General features: G+C 41.0%; 1 protein-coding gene across 1 annotated transcript in view; it reads right to left on the reverse strand.

The window, feature by feature from the left end:
• LOC126235971 (ubiquitin carboxyl-terminal hydrolase 7) overlaps positions 1-19,706 on the reverse strand; it is a 253,893-nt gene that overhangs the window by 202,814 nt on the left and 31,373 nt on the right. Inside the window, exon 6 of the mRNA XM_049944942.1 lies at positions 16,834-16,977. Coding sequence (XP_049800899.1) covers positions 16,834-16,977 — 144 coding nt within the window. The remainder of the gene's footprint in view (positions 1-16,833; positions 16,978-19,706) is intronic.

A 19,706-nucleotide genomic window follows, 5' to 3' on the forward strand; every position in this document is an offset into this window, starting at 1 on the left:
TTGTGTACTTGCTAGTCAGTTGTGTGTTCATCGCAGCAGAGTAGTTGTTTGTCGTCAGCCGACGCTGACCTAGCCGCTCCGACTCGAACTAGACAGATCTCTGTAGACACGGAGTTCACTACTGTGTTTCTGTATCTTCGTTAATAAAGATAAGTACCGACTTTTATTTAATCAGAGTGTTTGGGTTTTCATCTTTCTGTTCACTGTTCCAGCGGACCAGTCGGCCCGCTATTAAAAGTGTGGCGGTGACTTCGTAAGCCGTTTCTACAGCGAATTGTTTGTCGCTACGAACGCTGCCACAAAACTGTGGAAGCTACACAGTTGAGTAACTGTATCTTGCAGCCATATAACAAATGGTTCAACAATACAGCAGAAGTATCAAGATAGTCATAGGTAAGCACTACATATTGTCCTTTGTTCAAAATGCTCCAAAAAGCACCACTGCTACTGTCAGCGAAGGTTCTCCCACAGAAACATAATAAGTTTATTTGCAAAATTAATTTATTTTACACTGTTATAGAGTTTGGTTGGGATGAGCAGCTGTGTCAGGTGGAATGTGTGAGGGGAGAAAGGAGGCAGGGAATGGGAGGGAGTGTTGGGGATGGGTGGCTGACTGCTGCATTGTGATGTTAACTCCCATCTATGTAGTTCAGAGAAGCCTGTGTGTGGGGAAAGGCTCCAGACATCAATGACTCAAGTAGCCATTGAGAATTTAGTGCTTAGAGTATGTGCTGTCACTGGGTGACTGGGTCTGTTCTTGGCCACACTTTGGTGGTGCCCATTCATTTGGGTTAACAGCTGGTTGGTAGTTATGCACACACAAAATGCAGAAATTGCAGTACAGCAGGTACATGACATGCCATGAATTCTTTCCCAGTGACCCCATTTCTGATGGGCTACGATAAGCCTAAAACAGGACTGCTGGATGGGTGTATCTGTGAAGTCTTGCACCTGGGTCTAACACAGAGATATGACCCATAGGGCAGGGGGTTGGAAGAGGGTGTGGCAAAACATGGAAGAGGGTACTGCATAGATTGAGTGGGCAGTGGGATACCACGTTACTTGGGATGGAAGGATTGTGACTACAATGTTCCTCATTTTCATGGATTGATGATAAATAAACAAAGCCCTGGGAAAAGATACATTTCAGATGTTCCAGTGGGCTCCTCTGCAGCTGGTTCTTGGGGAAGGTATGAGAATTAGGGATGTGTGGACCCAGTTTGTGAGATTTTGCATGTCTGAAGATCTTAGTAAGGCCGTCAGTATACTGGGCAAGAGAATTCTCACTGCTGATGCACCATCCACAGGTGACCAGATTATTTGGGAGTGATTTTTTTGGTGTGAGAAGAATGACAGCTGTTAAATGGATGTAGTGTTGATGGTTAGTGGGACTTCATATGGACAAATTAGATGAAGCCATCGGAGACATGGAGGTCAAAGGTAGCACATTTGGCTGAGGAAGATCAAGCAGATGAATGTTGAGGCTACTGAGATGACATCAATGAACCTGAACCAGACAAGGGTTTTGGGAAGTTAGGATGGTATCCACATATGGCACAAACAGGTTAGCATAGGAGTGGGCCATGTGGGCATCCATGAGCATGTTGTGGATTTGTTTGTATATCTTCGACTAAAGGGGAAATAGGACATAGTAACATGTGAGGACGAATAAGGAATGAGATGTTTGTTTTGGAATTAGAAGGATGTTGGGAGAGGTAGCATTTGACAGCAGCAAGGCCATGGGTATGACAGACCTTTGGTATATGGAGGTGGCATCAGCAGTGACAAGTAGGGATCCAGACTGTTATGGAGTTGGGGTAGTTGAGGGCCACTTGAGGAGTTTGCATCTTTAATATGGGAGACAAACATGGATAATTCAATGAGATCAAACAGCAGAGGTAGTCTTACTACAAGTGACCTCTTTCTATAACTACTAAAACATTTGTAAATAATTATTTCACATCGAAGGTCACCAAATCAGTCATAGATACTTTCACTGTGCATTATACTTCAATAAAATATCTGGAATTGTTCATAAATGTGTGTTTTCCTACAGGAAGTAGAATTAGTGGCCAGTATTACTTTGAGAAGTATAAATCCCAGACAAAAGTAAAAAACGTTTTAAAGTTTTTATACATGTATATGTTATCTATCAACAGAACTTGGAATTTCCTTTAGGTACGGACCATCACTCTGACTCCTTGTAATTTTAGAACTGGCCTTAGCTGACATCTGTCCAACTTGGAAAGCATTAACCCAACAGCTCAGTGAGTTTTTCTCTCCTTTAGCACAATTGTAGTACATACTTAAGATGCAGCCAATGCTACTCCAGTATTATGTGACTGTCAGCCCCCCCCCCCCCCCCCAACAATGTTCGATGCTTTGAGAGCCCAATTCATACCTCAAAAAATCACCAGCCTCCAAGCTGTGGCATTAAAGCAACCAGCTAAGGTGGCAGACTACACATACATACATACTGCATTTAAGCCACATCATTTTGTTTCTAAACCTTCATCAAACTCTTTAACCATGACACAAACTTTTATATTTGCAACAGAACAACAAATTTGTGGCAAGCTATAATTTTTTATTCATTTCATCATAATTCCTTATTATACAACTATCAAAATTCCTTATTATACAATTATTTTTCAATAGACTCATGCAAATATTAAAAGTTATTGTAATGAAGTCATTATATTTAGAATTCTTCATCACTGGTGAGCCCAAGGCATTCGGGGGCCAAGATCTGTTATAAAAGCATGAAATCATAGAAGACTTGCAAGATGTACATTTTTAATGCCACTTTCTGACATGCATATTTGATTTTTAATAATTATAGCAAAATATATCTCATTATAATAGAGAACAACTGGCTTTTAAGATAATTTTTGAAGCAAACCATGTGTATTTCAAAACAACTACTAATATCAAAGCTTTCAAATGATGCAATACCAAGGAGTGAAGAGTAATTTAACTTTCACAAGATGATATTTCTCTTTGGTCCTATTTCTCTCAGGACCTACAACAATATATAACCATCCTGCAGTCTCTTCAAAAAGCTAGACCTGGCTATATAACAGTATACATTGTGAAGCACATACTACAATGTCTGGATTCATTATTAAAGCTATAGTGTCATCAACATTCCCTATTTAGATATATACAATATATTTTGTAAAAGAAAACACTGTCTGTTGTAGACAGTTAAATTTATCATTTATTTGTTGCACTATTGGCCAATTTTGAATGTGACATACTTTACAAACACCTACGAAACATACCAAAAACACCTACGAAACATACCAACCGTAGAAGGATAAGGCATATAACTTTTATAAAAATCTAAAATCTTTAAAACATAATAACTTTATGTACATAGTGCAACTATGCACCATGTTGCACAAGACATGACGTGCAAATCAATTTCTCAGCCCACATGTGGAACCACCTATCGATGTAGCCTTATTTTGTATCTCGTACGCACAGAGGTTGTCAAATATGTCTAAGAGACATGTACCATAAGCTTGATGACAAACTAAACAATATACTGAAGAACTTTATAGTTCTGTGTGAAGTCTTTTATTACATTCTCGTTACACAAATGTGCAGACTGAATTCTAATCAGCTTTGGCAAAAAATACACTCAGACATTATACATGAATGTCAGTACTGTAAATCTACACATGGATGTAGTTCACTCGCATAGTGAATAATGATAATTAAACATTACATTTATAAAATATCAAACAATGGAAAATCCAGGATGGACTAACAATGTTATGAGAAGGGAAGTTGCTACTCACCACGTACCGGTGATGCTGAGTCGCAGATAGGCACAACAAAAGAGACTCTCACAATTAAAGCTTTCAGCCATTAAGGCCTTGGCTCACGCATGCGCTCACACACGCGTGCAGTAGTGGCGACTGGGTGGGGATAAGGAGGCGGCAGGGGCAGGATAGTATGGTGGGTGTGGCGGACAGGTAAGTGCTGCAGACCAGACGGAGGGCAGGGGAGAGGTGGGCGGGGGGGGGGGGGGGGGGGGGGGGGGGAGGGGAAGTAGCAGAAAAGGAGAGTGGTATTCCGCCTTTCATCAAACCTAAACAATATACTCATCCATCCTTACACAACCGCTGCTCCCAATCCCTTACCTCATGGCTCATAACCCTGTAATAGACCTAGATGCAAGACCTGTCCCATACATCCTCCCACCACCACCACCACCACCACCACCACCACCTACTCCAGTAACTCACATCACCTATCCTATCAAAGGCAAGGCTACCTGTGAAACCAGTCATGTGGTCTACAAGCTAAGCTGCAACCAATGTGCTGCATTCTAGGTAAGCATGGCAACAAACAAGCCGTCTGTCCGCACGAACGGCCATCGACAACCTGTGGCCAAGAAACAAGTGGGCCACCCTGTTGCTGAACACGCTGCCAAACATGATATTCTTCATTTCAACAATTGTTTCACAGCATGTGCTATAAGGATCCTTCCCACCAACACCAGCTTTTCTGAATTGCACAGGCAGGAACTTGCCCTGCAATACATCCTATGTTCCCGTAACCTTCCTGGCCTCAACCTTCGTTCGTCACTGTCCTCACCCATCCAGCCCCTTTCTGTTCCCATTCTAGCACTACACATCCGTCATTCCACCACCACTCCCAGTCTTTTTATTTCTCTCCTTTTCTGCCACTCCCCCCCCCCCCCCCAAACCTCCCCCTGCTCTCCGTCTGACCTGCAGAACTTCACTGTCCACCACCCCCACCATGCTATCCCTCCTCCTCCCCAGTTTCAATTGCCTAACTGTGCAGTGTGAGTGTGTGTGTGTGTGTGTGTGTGTGTGTGTGTGTGTGTGTGTGGTGTTGACGGCGAAGCCCTTAATGGCTGAAAGTTTTAATTGTGAGAGTCTTTTTGTTGTGCCTATCTGCGACTCAGCATCTTCGCCGCTATATGGTAACAACTTTCCTTCTCATAATATTTATAAAATATATTATACGTAACATCAGTTACATTGTCAAAGCAATATAAACCTAATGACAAGAACATGAACAATAACTGCCTAAAGTGAAGAGACCGTAATCTACGTACAAATTTGTTTTCGAATGCTGCATTGATAATTAGACAATTACAAGGAGAATATACTATATTTACCCAAGCATAAGATGACCCTGTATATAAGAAAACTCCCTTTATTTAAGAGATTCATTGGGAAAAATATACTTTTTAACATATTCCGACTAATCAAAATTATAAACTTTTATTGACTAATTATCTGCCTAAAAAGTTAACATTACACATATTTTAAACTTAAGCAATGTATTGAGTGTTTATGTTTTGATAATGCAAGGAGAAATAAAATATCCAAAATGAATTTTTTTAAATTAATTTTTATCTTCACAACCTTTTTTATTTAGCCTGTCACCTGTGGTACCACTGTTTTTTAATCACTGACATCATCCTAACAGCACAACTGTGAAACTTATATCTTCGTTGTTACAAATATCTGGCTGTTTTTCCCAATATGTTGTAATTTCTTTCTTTTCTCCTGGACACACAGCCGACTTTGCTTCTATACTGACACGAAAATGTTTCTGTTTTTGCTAAAACATATCATCTGCCCGCCACACTCTCACTGGCTGTGTAGAACCAGCAGCTGACACATGCCCTACCATTCTCATCATACCTTACGGTGAACATCGACAAGACTGGTGCAGGAAACACATTTGTAAGCCATTGGCCCCAATCTAAACTTTTATCATTTCCTGCAAAAAGTACACTAATGCTGACTATCTGTCTAATTTTAAAGTCAGTTCTACACCGAGTACAATGGATTTAGGCAAACTGCAGTTTAAACGTGGTAGATGTTCATAAAAAGCCAAAGCATGCAGTACAGATTCCCATGGTCGGCAGCAAGACGAAATCTGCTGCCCGCTCACCAGTCCCCTCCCCACACTTAGTCACTCGGACAAGCTGGTGTCACTGTTCCCCGTCCAGGCCTCCCCTAGTGCTGTGCTTGAGCAGCGGTGGAACACGAACAGCAACATCTATGGTGCATGTCATATGCAACAACAGCAACTAACATGTAAGTGAAAGATTTCAATCACGATTCAGTCCAGTTCTTGAACTTTTGCTCGTCCCGCAATCTAGTGACATCTGTTGGTACCACTCCACAATGGGTCTTTCCACTGAATTTATTTTCGCAATAACCATTGTAGTCAGTTTAATGTAATTTGTTTCATTTGTCATTAATTCTGGATTAATTTTCATTGTTTCATCTGAACATCACCATCTTGGTCTAAATTTGATTAAAAGCTAGTGACATTATATCATGCGAACAGCGACCAAGTTTCTAATTTGAAACCTATTTTGCAAATCATTATTTCCCATAACCAAATTAAGTACTGGTTTGCAAACCTGTTCAAATACAACGAAAGTTTGTTAATTTTACACAATTTAATGCTATTTCCTCCTGGTTTCACAATATTGTCAATTTTTTAAGCAGAGCAGTAGACTGCTGTAGTAGCTAGTTCATAGTTTCTTGTGTATCTGTTGCACTAGCACCACGCATCAAACGTCACGTGACTGATCGAGCAAGATCGATACTGTATCAAGCACTTCGGTGTACTGGGGAATCTGGAGGCTATGTGAACAGAAGTATCGTTTACTAACCCGTTACCCTTGACAATTCTTCAAAATAAATTTGTACAAAACCTCAATAGCCAAAGCTTCATCCGTAAATGTAAGACAACCCTTATATTATTCCAGTGAACATTGTAAGAATGTTGATATCAGAAGCAACTGTTTAATCTGCGAACATAAGATGATCTCATATTTTTCAAATGAAGAAAATGGTTCAAATGGTTCTGAGCACTGTGGGACTTAACATCCGCGGTCATCAGTCCCCTAGAACTTAGAACTACTTAAACCTAACTAACCTAAGGACATCACACACATCCATGCCTGAGGCAGGATTCGAGCCTGTGACTGTAACGGTCGCGCTGCTCCAGACTGAAGCGCCTAGAACCACTCTGTCACAGCGGCTGGCTTCAAATGAAGAATTTGGGGAAAATGTCATCTTACAATTGGGTAAATATGGCATGTAATCAGTGCATGTCACGGTTTTACAAGTCTAATACACATTGCATTAGAAAGGGAGGAAATGGGAATAAGGAGGGAGTGGATATTACCGCTGTTACATGCCCAAGCTATAACAAATTTAACACTGGTTACAGAATCTCATAAGAATAATTCTAACACTAGGAACATTAGCTGTGTTGTATAGTAACAAGGGAATAATTGCATATACAAAATCATCTGAGTTCTCAACATAGAACAATTGCAAGAGTAACACCTGTAACTGAAGGTTATTATACACATCTCATTGTTATAATCACCTAGAATCTGTGGATTCAGCAGTGCAAGGTGAACTCTGTAACAAGAAATTAGTAATCTTATCATAGGTGCTTTCTCACATTACAACCCATGTAATAATTATACTGTAGTAGCTAAATAAGCCAATAATATAAATATGTTACTTGAAGGGTATGGAATCTACAAAAAACCTTGATATAAAAAATACATCATCTCCAATCTCTCACATATTTATGTGCACTGTGGTTTTCTAACCATGGATGCGCAATAAACAAGCTGAAGAATAAATTATGGCACAGGAAAAGCAAGTCCTTTGTTATGAGTACAGTGTAATATTACTATGTTGATACATAAGAAACAGTTCAGAAAACTGAAAGTCACAAATTCGAGGAGTTTGTCCCAACCCTGAGCACACACTGCTTCAGCATGACAATGCCAGATCACACATGTGCGCTTCGACATCTGCAATAATCCGATGCCTTGGGTTCACCGTCATTGATCATCGATCATCTCCTATACAGTCCTGACTTGGCCCCCCATCTGATTTTCACCTGCTCCCAAAATTTAAAAAACACCTTTGAGGACTTCACTTTGGTAGTGATGAAATGGTGCATGCAGAGGTGAGGTGGTGGCTCCATCAACAAAGCCAAACATTCTACAACAGCAGTATCAACAAATTGGTCTCTTGTTGGGTGAAAAGTGTTCTTCACCAGGGTGACCATGTTGAGAAATACACATGTCAACATGAATAGTATGGACGTTAATCATGTTAATTTATTTAAAAAAAGTTTTAAGAGTTTTCACATACAAAACTCAGAGACGAGACTTTCCAGCACACACTTGTATAATTAATAACAAACATATGATCATAACCTTGCTTACAATATGAATAAAACAGATCTGTATGTATTTGTATTTATAAGCGAAACATTTTTAAGTCTGTGAGTAATCACATTTATCGCCTATCCTTCATACCCTGCAATGTTACACTTATAGCAACCAAGGTCAGCAGTTCTGTACAATGTAATGCAGAAGTGTTTCACATGTGTGTCATTCCACGAGTGTTCAATTTCACACCATCAATTAGTTCCGCACTGGCCGCCAGGAGTGCTGTGTTCTGTCTATTCACTTCATGCTGTTTACAGTTAGTATATAGCAATTTATAAGTTCATGTTGACTCTACATTGAGTTCTGACATTGTTCATCGTCCTTAGTAACCAGTCAACAAGAGTCTTATTTTCTCACAAGTCTTGTTTTGGCCTACACTGCGAATGAATAAAGTCATTGTCATGCCCACAAAGGGGATATCGTTTGCACATTATTGTAAACTAAGCAGGCTAACCAGTCAGACAGGCCAGTACTCAACCCTTAGGTCGAACACTCATGTATGAGACTGTTTTACTCACAATGTAAGCAACATTATGGCTGTGTATTTGTTATTAATTATATTTTAGCTATAACTTGTCACTGACAATCCCTGCTAATAAGCGCTGGAATGTAGTATTAAAAGTTGTCTATTGTACTTGTGATAATGGACACACTCCTTCTGTGGCTAATTTATTAGCCATATAGATAAGTGGCTTTAATGTTTTACAACACCACAGTGCACTTACTGTTACCTGTTATTCCGTGAGATTGTGGTAACTCATGTAAATGAAGATTTTAATTAGATTCCACACTCTTCATGTAAAATACTATTAACATTTACGTTGTTGGTTTACTTAGCTACAACTATACAATTAATGCTACATGGATGGCAAGGAATGCATCAATAATAAGATTAACCATTTCTAATTCCTGAAGCTGAATCCATGACATTCTAGGTGTTTACTATACTGACGTATATAATAACCTTCAGTTACAGGTTTTACTCTTGTAATTTTCTACACTGATAATTCAAACGAATTTTGAGTATGCAATTATTTCATCATTATTATAAAACTCAGTGGATGTTCCTGCTATAGGACTATTCTGATACAACTTTGCAACTATGGTAACATCCACTCCCTCTTTATTTCCATTTCCTCCTTTTCTAGTTTGATGCATATGTGCAGTTTAAAAGACGGCTACGCACTGATTACATATGTCGTCCTTGGAAATGGGAAATGTCCAACTATCAGTATTCCATAACACATTTGTACATACATTATGGTCTTCTCACTACATATAGGTACAGTTCTCATTCTTGACATTAGGTTTATATTGCTGTGACAATGTAACTAATTTTATGTACCATGTATCTTAGAAATGTAATGTTTAATTACCATTATTCTGTGTGCCAGTGAACAATGTATCATTGGTACTCCTCTGGAAGCAGCTAACACTAGACCATTTGCAGTGTGGCAGCCAATTCTGGTCTGTTCATGGGTGCAGGATCCATGGTGCAGAGCCTGTGTTCCATGAAATCCCAGATATGCTTGATGAGGTACAAATCTGGGCTCTGGGTTAGCCATTTCAGTCTTTGGACCTCCCCTGCATGTTCCTGGAACCATTCCCAGGCAATGTGGGAGTGATGTGATCTCACATCATCATCTTGAAACAATTCAGAACTGTCAGAATTTCTGAAGGCAAAAAATGTGTGGCAATGATCCCCGAGCAGCTCAACATACTGCATACCATTCAAAGTCCATTGCTGAACAACCAGAGGACCATGAAAATGCACCCCAGACCATAACAGACACCATCGTCTTGGACTACACCAACTTGGCAGGTGGGATCAACAGATTCATGTGGTCATGCCACATACAATGCCTTCCATCAGCATGGTGCAATTGGGATCTTGATTCGTCCAACCATATCACATTATGCCATTGTTCCAGTGTCCATCTCTGGTGACAAGTGCAACGCGACATACCTAATGACACTGGGTAAACAGTGGTACCCCCATGCGGGGGCCAGCTCTCTAACACCATGGAACCCATGTTCATACGGAGAGTCTACTGGAAGACGTGTACAGCATGTCCTGTGTTGAATTGAGCCATGATTTGTTGCACTGTTGCCCTTCTATCACTACTGACAATCCGTCCCAGATGTCACCAGTCACACTCATCAAGGGTGGTTGAACAGTCAGTAGTTCATCTGTTGTGGACTCTGACACCCTCATTCAACCATTCACAATACACTATGGACAGAGTTGACTATGAAGTCAAATTCCTACACCACTGCCGAAATCGAAATTCCCATCCATCAGGCACTGACCACCATACCGCGTTCAAACGGCGTCACCTGACGACGACGGTGCATGTTTCACAAATCATTTGCCCAACCGTTGCTCAGAAGGTCTCCTACACAACTGCAGTCGCCTTGGGGGAGTGTGGTGCGCAAACAACACATATGCCACATGCGCCCCACTATCCCATGATATTTGCTAAGTCAATGTAATCTGCACATTAGTATAACGAGAGTATAAGTTGAGATTTCAGAATATATAAGGTGATATTTCAGTGAATCATTGTTAAGCTTGTCATCAAGCTCTACTATACAAGGCTCTTGCATGTATTTTACAACCTCTGTTTATATGTGATACAGAATAAGAAAATACTGGTATTTGGTTCCACAGGTGGGCTGGTTAATTTGCATGTCATGTCCAATTTGACGTGGTGCATAGTGACTACATATGTAAGTACTATATTCCGGTCATTGTAAGAATAAACCTGATGTGAACAAACACAAATGCGATGATTGGTCAGAAACCGTAGCATGCATACAATGGTGGTGTTGCGCTCTGGGAAGTAGGTTCTACTTATTAGATATATTATTACTAAGTTACCTTAAATGAAACTTTAAGATATTCAAATGTTATTAGCAGCCATCAGTGTTTTTCTTAATCACAGTTTAGTTGTGTAGTTTTTATTTCAAAAAGTGTGTATAGTCACAGCTTCTGCACTGTTGTGCTCTGATTGTTGCACTGTTAATACACAGTATGAAAATGGCTGAGGCTCATTCCTGTTCCGTAGTGAAACACTCATATGGAACATGGTTAAAAAATGCCCGAGAAATAGGTTGTTCTTAATGTTGGTTATAAATTTACAGAGATAATCAGCTTTGAAGTTTTCCAAGCAATTTTATTACATATAGTTGAGGCACAGGTGCAAATTCGTGTATAGCGGAATCGGTAGTGTAATAGTTTCGTATCCCAATGCACTGAATAATTTGCTGGTTAAAGTCTCGTCCAAGTCAACTTTTTTTTCTCGTTCAATCTGAATTACCTACATTTCGTAATAGTAACATTCATCATCATTTTTATGAATAATGCACGTACTCTTGTTTTTAATTACATACTGCACACGTAATTCCTGTTTTCATTTCAAATATAAGTACTCAATTATCGATATTTTATGAAAGACTGTTAATAAATGTTGCTTAAACTAAGAAAACATAATTTAATTTTTAAGGCAAAAATGAAAACTGAATACTCTTTTGGACTATGTCCACTGTTTTATACCACAGATGTAAGTACATGTCGTAAAAACCTGAAAAACATTCATTTTCACAGCACTGAGCACATCATACAAATGCTACATTTGGCACTGTACCACTACAATATGAACCCAACAGAACTGATCTGGAGCCAAGTTGAGGGATTTGGCCCGAGATATAACAAGACTTAAGCTGCCAGAGTACTACAACTAACACACACAGCTGTTTCACACGTCAGTGCCAAATGTTGGCAGGATATAGAAAGGCACATCATCAAAAGAAGAGCAGAAAACGTGGCGCCTGGGTGGCTTCGTGGATTCTGTTGTTGATCAACTCCTTATCAATGTAGCAGATGACAGTTACAGTACTGAAATGTATTTCTCGGATTTGGATAAGGAAGGAGCTACGAGATTACTAGACAACTGACTATAATTAATACCTTCAGTGGCTTCAGTATTCAACAGCACGGTGAAATCCCTGCAGTACGCTTTTTCATCACACAAGGCTTGCTAAGAAAAATTACCATGTGTTTAAGTTGGGAATTTTCATCACTCTTGTTTGTAATTTGAAAACTATGTCAGGAGAGAACGAGAGCATTTGATGTTTGAGGCTTTCCGTATGGTCACCTAAGAAGCGCACGGTAGAGCTGGAGTTTTGCCGAATATTATTTCATTCTCTTTAAAAATTAAAAGACATTTGAAGCAATATTGTTTCATTGCCCATCTCTCTACAATTCTGAAATGCAACTGCCCACATCATTGCAGGCTAGATGGACCCCTGTTTGGCCAGTGCTGTCCAAGTTTAATGTGCTGGTAAATCTGTTGTCCCATACATTATTGCTCAGTCTATGTGCGTGTAACACAGCATAAAACGTATCCCTATGATCATACTTGACTGTACTGGTCACAACTTGGCTTCTGCTCCACATGAAATGAAATCCAATGAGATTCAAGCAAACACGGAAGAATACATGGCGTAATGTTAACATCAGGTTTATTCTTATGATGAACAGAGTATAGACATTATTTTATGTCACAGCAATGACTGCCATTCATTATATTTTAAAGATTTTAGATTGCTCTTCGAGTTATGTGCCTTATTCTTCCACAGTTGGTATGACTTGTAGGGGCTTGAAAATTATTACACAGCCAAAACTGACCACCAGCACAGCAAATAAATTATAAATTTTACAGCCTACAATGGACAACCTTTCTTTTACAATATCAATACGTAGGTTGGTTTGAACAGCACAGTGGTTTACTATGCACAGCCCTAATGGAGGTGGCTTGCTGTTGGCTTCCCTTAATGCTTGAACTGACTTACATAGTCAGGTATAGGAAAACTTCCAGTTTCACAGACTCTGAACCATGGGGCAACTGGACATTTTTCACAGCCACTAACATTGCTGGAAGTGAAAGAACTGATGAGATACAGGTAAAAAATCCTAGCACTGACTGGGTATTGAAACAGAAGTCTTTGGATTTGTGGACTGGCACATTACCATTATAATTATTAATAGTGTTATTATTATTATTGTTTCCATGAAAAGAAATGTTAATTGTTGTAGTCTAACAAGATTCAAATACAAGATGTGCAGATGTCTAGTCTCCTTCCTTAGACAGTTGCACTACCACCACTGCTTGATGGCTGCGAATCTCAAATGGTATTCAACGGACCTTTAAAACTTTGAACAGTAATTTCTCAAAAATGTTTGAGAAGTGCATCATACTAGAGCAGCAATTGTTACACCTGATTATGTAGTAAAATCGTGTGAAGGTTGAGCAAAATTGGTGACATGTTAGGTGAATACTTTCCTCATAATTGTATCTTGATAAAACTGTATTTATCCTGTATAATACAAGAGTAAAGTCTACGAAGCTTTTGGTGGTAGAACTGTCTATAATAGACTTTGTTAAAAGAATATTTTTCAATCTTCTTATGTTCTCACTTGACATATCATCTTTCAACTTGTGATATATATATCCAAAACGTGGAATGTTTATATGTGGAATGTTTCCCTCTAATATACATGGTGAGTCACCTAACATTACTGCTGGATATATTTCGTAAACCACATCAAATACTGACGAATCGATTCCACAGACCGAACATGAGGAGAGGGGCTAGTGTAATTGGTTAATACAAACCATAAAAAAATGCACGGAAGTATGTTTTTTAACACAAACCTATGTTTTTTTTAAATAGAACCCCGTTAGTTTTGTTAGCACATCTGAACATATAAACAAATACGTAATCAGTGCCGTTTGTTGCATTGTAGAATATTAATTACATCCGGAGATATTGTAACCTAAAGTTGACGCTTGAGTACCACTCCTCCGCTGTTCGATCGTGTGTATCTGAGAGCACCGAATTACGTAGGGATCCAAAGGGAACGGTAATGGACCTTAGGTACAGAAGAGGCTGGAACAGCACATTACGTCCACATACTAACACCTTTTTATTGGTCTTTTTCACTGACGCACATGTACATTACCATGAGGGGTGAGGTACACGTACACACGTGGTTTCCGTTTTCAATTACGGAGTGGAATAGAGTGTGTCCCGACATGTCAGGCCAATAGATGTTCAATGTGGTGGCCATCATTTGCTGCACACAATTGCAATCTCTGGCGTAATGAATGTCGTACACTCCGCAGTACATCTGGTGTAATGTCGCCGCAGGCTGCCACAATACGTTGTTTCATATCCTCTGGGGTTGTAGGCCCATCACGGTACACACTCTCCTTTAACATACACCACAGAAAGAAGTCCAGAGGTGTAAGATCAGGAGAACGGGCTGGCCAATTTATGCGTCCTCCACGTCCTATGAAACGCCCGTCGAACATCCTGTCAAGGGTCAGCCTAGTGTTAATTGCGGAATGTGCAGGTGCACCATCATGCTGATACGACATACGTCGACGCATTTTCAGTGGGACATTTTCGAGCAATGTTGGCAGATCATTCTGTAGAAACGCGATGTATGTTGCAGCTGTTTGAGCCCCTGCTATGAAGTGAGGACCAATGAGGTGGTCGCCAATAATTCCGCACCATACATTTACAGTCCACGGTCGCTGTTGCTCTACCTGTCTGAGCCAGCGAGGATTGTCCACGGACCAGTAATGCATGTTCCGTGGATTCACTGCCCCGTGGTTTGTGAAACCCGCTTCATCGGTAAACAGGTAGAACTGCAAAGCATTCTCTGTTAATGCCATTGACAGAATTGCACTCGATGATTAGTCATCACCATGTAATTGCTGATGTAGCGACACATGAAACGGGTGAAAGCGGTGACGATGCAGTATGTGCATGACACTACTTTGACTCAGTCCACCGGCTCTTGCAATGTCCCGTGTACTCATGTGTGGGTTCATGGCAACAACAGCTAACACACCAACTGCACCCGCTTCTCCTGTGACAGGCCGGTTACGGACCCGTTTGCGTGCTACGACCATACCTGTTGCATACAGTTGGCAGTAGATGTTTTGCAATGTGTGGCACGTTGGATGCTCTCTGTCCGGGTACCGTTCTGCATACACCCTGCAGGCTTCAGCTGCATTTCGTCGACACTCGCCGTAGATGAGTATCATCTCCGCCTTTTCAGAGTTCAAATACACCATGGTCACAGTTCCTACAACACTACACTATCACAGATGTCTGGTAACACGGTGTACTACAGTTGGTCTGCGTGCGGAGACGAATGCCGAATAACAATAGCAGCAAGCGCTACATGCGGACACTGCGACAGCTAGACCAAACCACAACAGTGCACTACAGCCACATTCGTAAACACGGTCATCATCGTAAACATGTCCCTGCAGATGCTGCTCGCCGACCGTGGCCCGTGTTTGTTACAACACGCAAATGAACGTCGGAGGTTTCAAGCGTCAACTTTAGGTTACAATATCTCTGGATGTAATTAACATTTTACAATGCAACAAACGGCACTGATTACGTATTTGTTTATATGTTCAGATGTGCTAACAAAAGTAATGTGGTTCCATTTAAAAAAACGTAGGTTTGTGTTAAAAAACATACTTCCGTGCATGTCTGTATGTTTTGTATTAAACAATTACACTAGCCCCTCTCCTCACGTTCGGTCTGTGGAATCGGTTCGTCAGTATTTGATGTGGTTTACGAAATATATCCAGCGGTAACGTTAGGTGACTCACTCTGTATATAGTATCCACTAACAGTTATTCTATCTACTTGTTATTGGAAAGTTTTACTTTAGGTAGAACTCTTCATACATCGTGCTCCACTTTGCGCAGATGAACTTTCAGAAGAGTCAACAAAAATATTTCTACAGCCTTGACAACTTATTCTGCTGGAATTCTAATTTAGATCATGAAGTTGTGGAGAGATAGCATATTCCACAGATATCCCTTGACAAATGGTCCACCAGTATTAATTCTTGGTCACGAATAGCATCATTCCTGTTGCTTTCTGAGATTAGAGCGCACACAGAGGCATACCGACAATCCTCCTTTCCACGAACAATACGAGACTGGTACAGAAGGGAAAACCGATAGAGGTACTCAAGGTACCCTCCGCCACACACAGTCAGGTGGCTTGCGGAGTATGGATGTAGATGTAGATTTTAGTAGCCAGTTTCTTGTAGTCCTTTTTCACTTCAGTGTACCTAACAGTTGGTGTATTTGTAGCAAGATTTAATCATTATTCTGTCCACTCTGCCCTCCCTCCCTCCACACACACACACACACACACACACACACAGACAGACAGACAGACAGACAGACAGAGAGAGAGAGAGAGAGAGAGAGAGAGAGAGAGAGAAGGGAAGACCACTTACCTGTCAAAGTGGCACCACAGACAATATAGTAATGTCAACTGAAATATCAGTTCTGAATAACACAGCATTTGTCTCCATCTGCAGAGCATTCTACACACAAATCTTGAAAGGAAACAACCTAAAGCCAACATTTATCTGTGTATGCCAACTAAAATGGACACTGCTTCCAATGACAAAGTAAGAGTAGCATCAATAATTATGTTTAAGAGTTCAATGCTCCACCTACCTTCCTTAGTTGGTTTGTAAAATACAGTGTCTGCAGAAGAGAGTTCATGTAGCACGTGGCACCCTGATTTTTAAGACCTACATATCCTGTATGTTTCTTCGAATCCCAACTCACGCCATGTGGTGCATCAGCCTGGACCTTAACCTAAAACATAATGGAAAAGATAATAAATATATTATCTCAAAGAAATCTATACTAACATCTATATTAGTTATCCAATTATCAGTTTAGCTCACACTTTATCGAAGATACACACATTCGGAACATATTTTGCTATTCACACAAGCAAAAAGAAATGAGGTTAATCTGCACAGCTTAGCAGTTGGATCACTGTCATACTGCTGATTTATTGTACGAGTCAAGGTAAACACTATGTATTAACATTATTTAGGAGCCAGTGACAACAGTATGCAAAAAAGATGCTCTTCTGCACATTTTTTAGCCTACAAAACATACTGTTGTGAGGGCCATTCTGAAAGTTTTAAGAAAGTAATAACTTCACACCTGTTCAAAGCACTGAAAGGATATTTGAATCCAACCAATGATAGCAAATGCTGTTGACTGACACCATTCAGAGTACCACCCACCTGTAACCTCACTCTAAGAGTTCTACAAGAATGTTCCCAAGACAGTTTTAAGGAATGCTTCACAGCCAAATAAAAAATGATTCCCGCAAACAATTTCTTTCCTTTAGGGAGGGGAATAAACCACATATGGCATTACAGGAAGGCGCAAACATGTTTGGATTTTGTTTTTCAAACCATAGAAACTCCAGGCAGGAATATCAACAATGTAGGAAAAGATAGCCGGCAGCTTACTGTAAAGAAGACACATCAAAGTTGCAGACAGGCACGATTAAAAGGCACTCGCATACACACACACACATCAAAAAAAGTTTTGCATCACCTCGGTACCGAGAGTTCCGGGAACCTGTACAGGAAATTTGAATAGAGATCAACATAAACATCATTTCCACCCTTTTTATTGCTCATGAAAACCACACATTCCATGTTGTACTACCACACAGCGAGACCTTCAGAGGTGGTGGTCCAGACTGCTGCACATACCAGTACCTCTAATACCCAGTAGCACATTCTCTTGCATTGACGCAGGCCTGTATTCGTCATAGCATACTATTCACAAGTTAATCAAGGCACTGTTGGTCCAGATTGTCCCACTCCTCAACGGCAATTCGGCGTAGATCCCTCAGAGTGGTTGGTGGGACACGTCGTCCATAAACAGCCCTTTTCAATCTATCCCAGGCATGTTCAATATAGTTCATGTCTGGAGAACATGCTGGCCACTAGTCGCGCAATGTCATTATCCTGAAGAAATGAAACTTCCTGGCAGATTAAAACTGTGTGCCCGACCAAGACTCGAACTCGGGACCTTTGCCTTTCGCGGGCAAGTGCTCTACCAACTGAGCTACTGAAGCACGACTCCCGCCCGGTCCTCACAGCTTTACTTCTGCCAGTATCTCGTCTCCTACCTTCCAAACTTTACAGAAGCTCTCCTGCGAACCTTGCAGACCTAGCACTCCTGAAAGAAAGGATACTGCGGAGACATGGCTTAGCCACAGCCTGGGGGTTGTTTCCAGAATGAGATTTTCACTCTGCAGCGGAGTGTGCACTGATATGAAACTTCCTGGCAGGTCTCGAGTTCTAGTCTCTGTCGGGCACACAGTTTTAATCTGCCAGGAAGTTTCATATCAGTGCACACTCCGCTGCAGAGTGAAAAATCTCATTCTGGAAACATCCTGAAGAAAGTCATTCACAAGATGTGCACAATGGGGGTGCGAATTATTGTCCATGAAGACGAATGCTTTGCCATATGCTGCCAACTGCACTATCAGTCGGAGGATGGCATTCACGTATCATACAGCCATTACGGCGCCTTCCATGAGCACCAGCAGCCTTAGTCGGCCCCACATAATGCCACCCCAAAACATCATCAAGGAACCTCCACCTTGCTGCACTCACTGAAGAGTGTGTCTAAGACATTCAGCCTGACTGGGTTGCCTCCAAACACATCTCCAACGATTGGTTGAAAGCATATGTTACACTCATCGGTGAAGAGAACTTTATGCCAATCCTGATCGATCCATTCTGCGTGTTGTTAGACCCATCTGCACAGCGCTGCATGGTGTCGTGGTTGCAAAGATGGACATCAGGAGTGAAGTTGAGCATCATGTAGCTTACTGGGCACAGTTTGAGTCATAACATGACATCCTGTGGCTGCACGAAAAGACTTATTAAACATGGTGGCATTGCTGTCAGGCTTCCTCCAAGCCATAATCTGTAGGTAGCAGTCATCCACTGCACTAGTAGCCCTTGGGAGCCTTAGCAAAGCATGTCATTGCTAGTTCCTGTCTCTGTATCTCCTCCATGTCCGAACAATATCCCTTTGGTTCACTCTCAGAAGCCTTGACATTTCCCTTGTTGACAGCCCTTCCTGGCACAAAGTAAGAATGTGGAAGCGATCGAACTGTGGTATTGACAATCCAGGCATGGTTGAACTACAGACAACACAAGCCGTGTACCTCCTTCCTGGTGGAATGACTGGAACTGATTGGCTGTCGGACCCCCTCCATCTAATAGGCGCTGCTCGTGCGTGGTGGTTTACATCTTTGGGTGGGTTTAGTGACATCTCTAAACAGTCAAAGGGACTGTGTCTGTGATGCAAAGTCCACACTCAACGTCTATTTCCAGGAGTTCTGGGAGCTGGGGAGATGCAAAACTTTTTTGGTGTGTGTAACTTTCAGCCATAGCCTTCACCAGTAAACACGCGCACATGTGCGCACACAAAGTGCCATCTCCAGCATCTCGGGCCAGAATGCAATATCATGTGGGATCTAAGCAGCAATGTGGAGGGGA

This window comes from Schistocerca nitens, chromosome 2 (genome assembly GCF_023898315.1).
Source record: "Schistocerca nitens isolate TAMUIC-IGC-003100 chromosome 2, iqSchNite1.1, whole genome shotgun sequence".
In the NCBI taxonomy this organism is placed as follows: Eukaryota; Metazoa; Arthropoda; class Insecta; order Orthoptera; family Acrididae; genus Schistocerca; species Schistocerca nitens.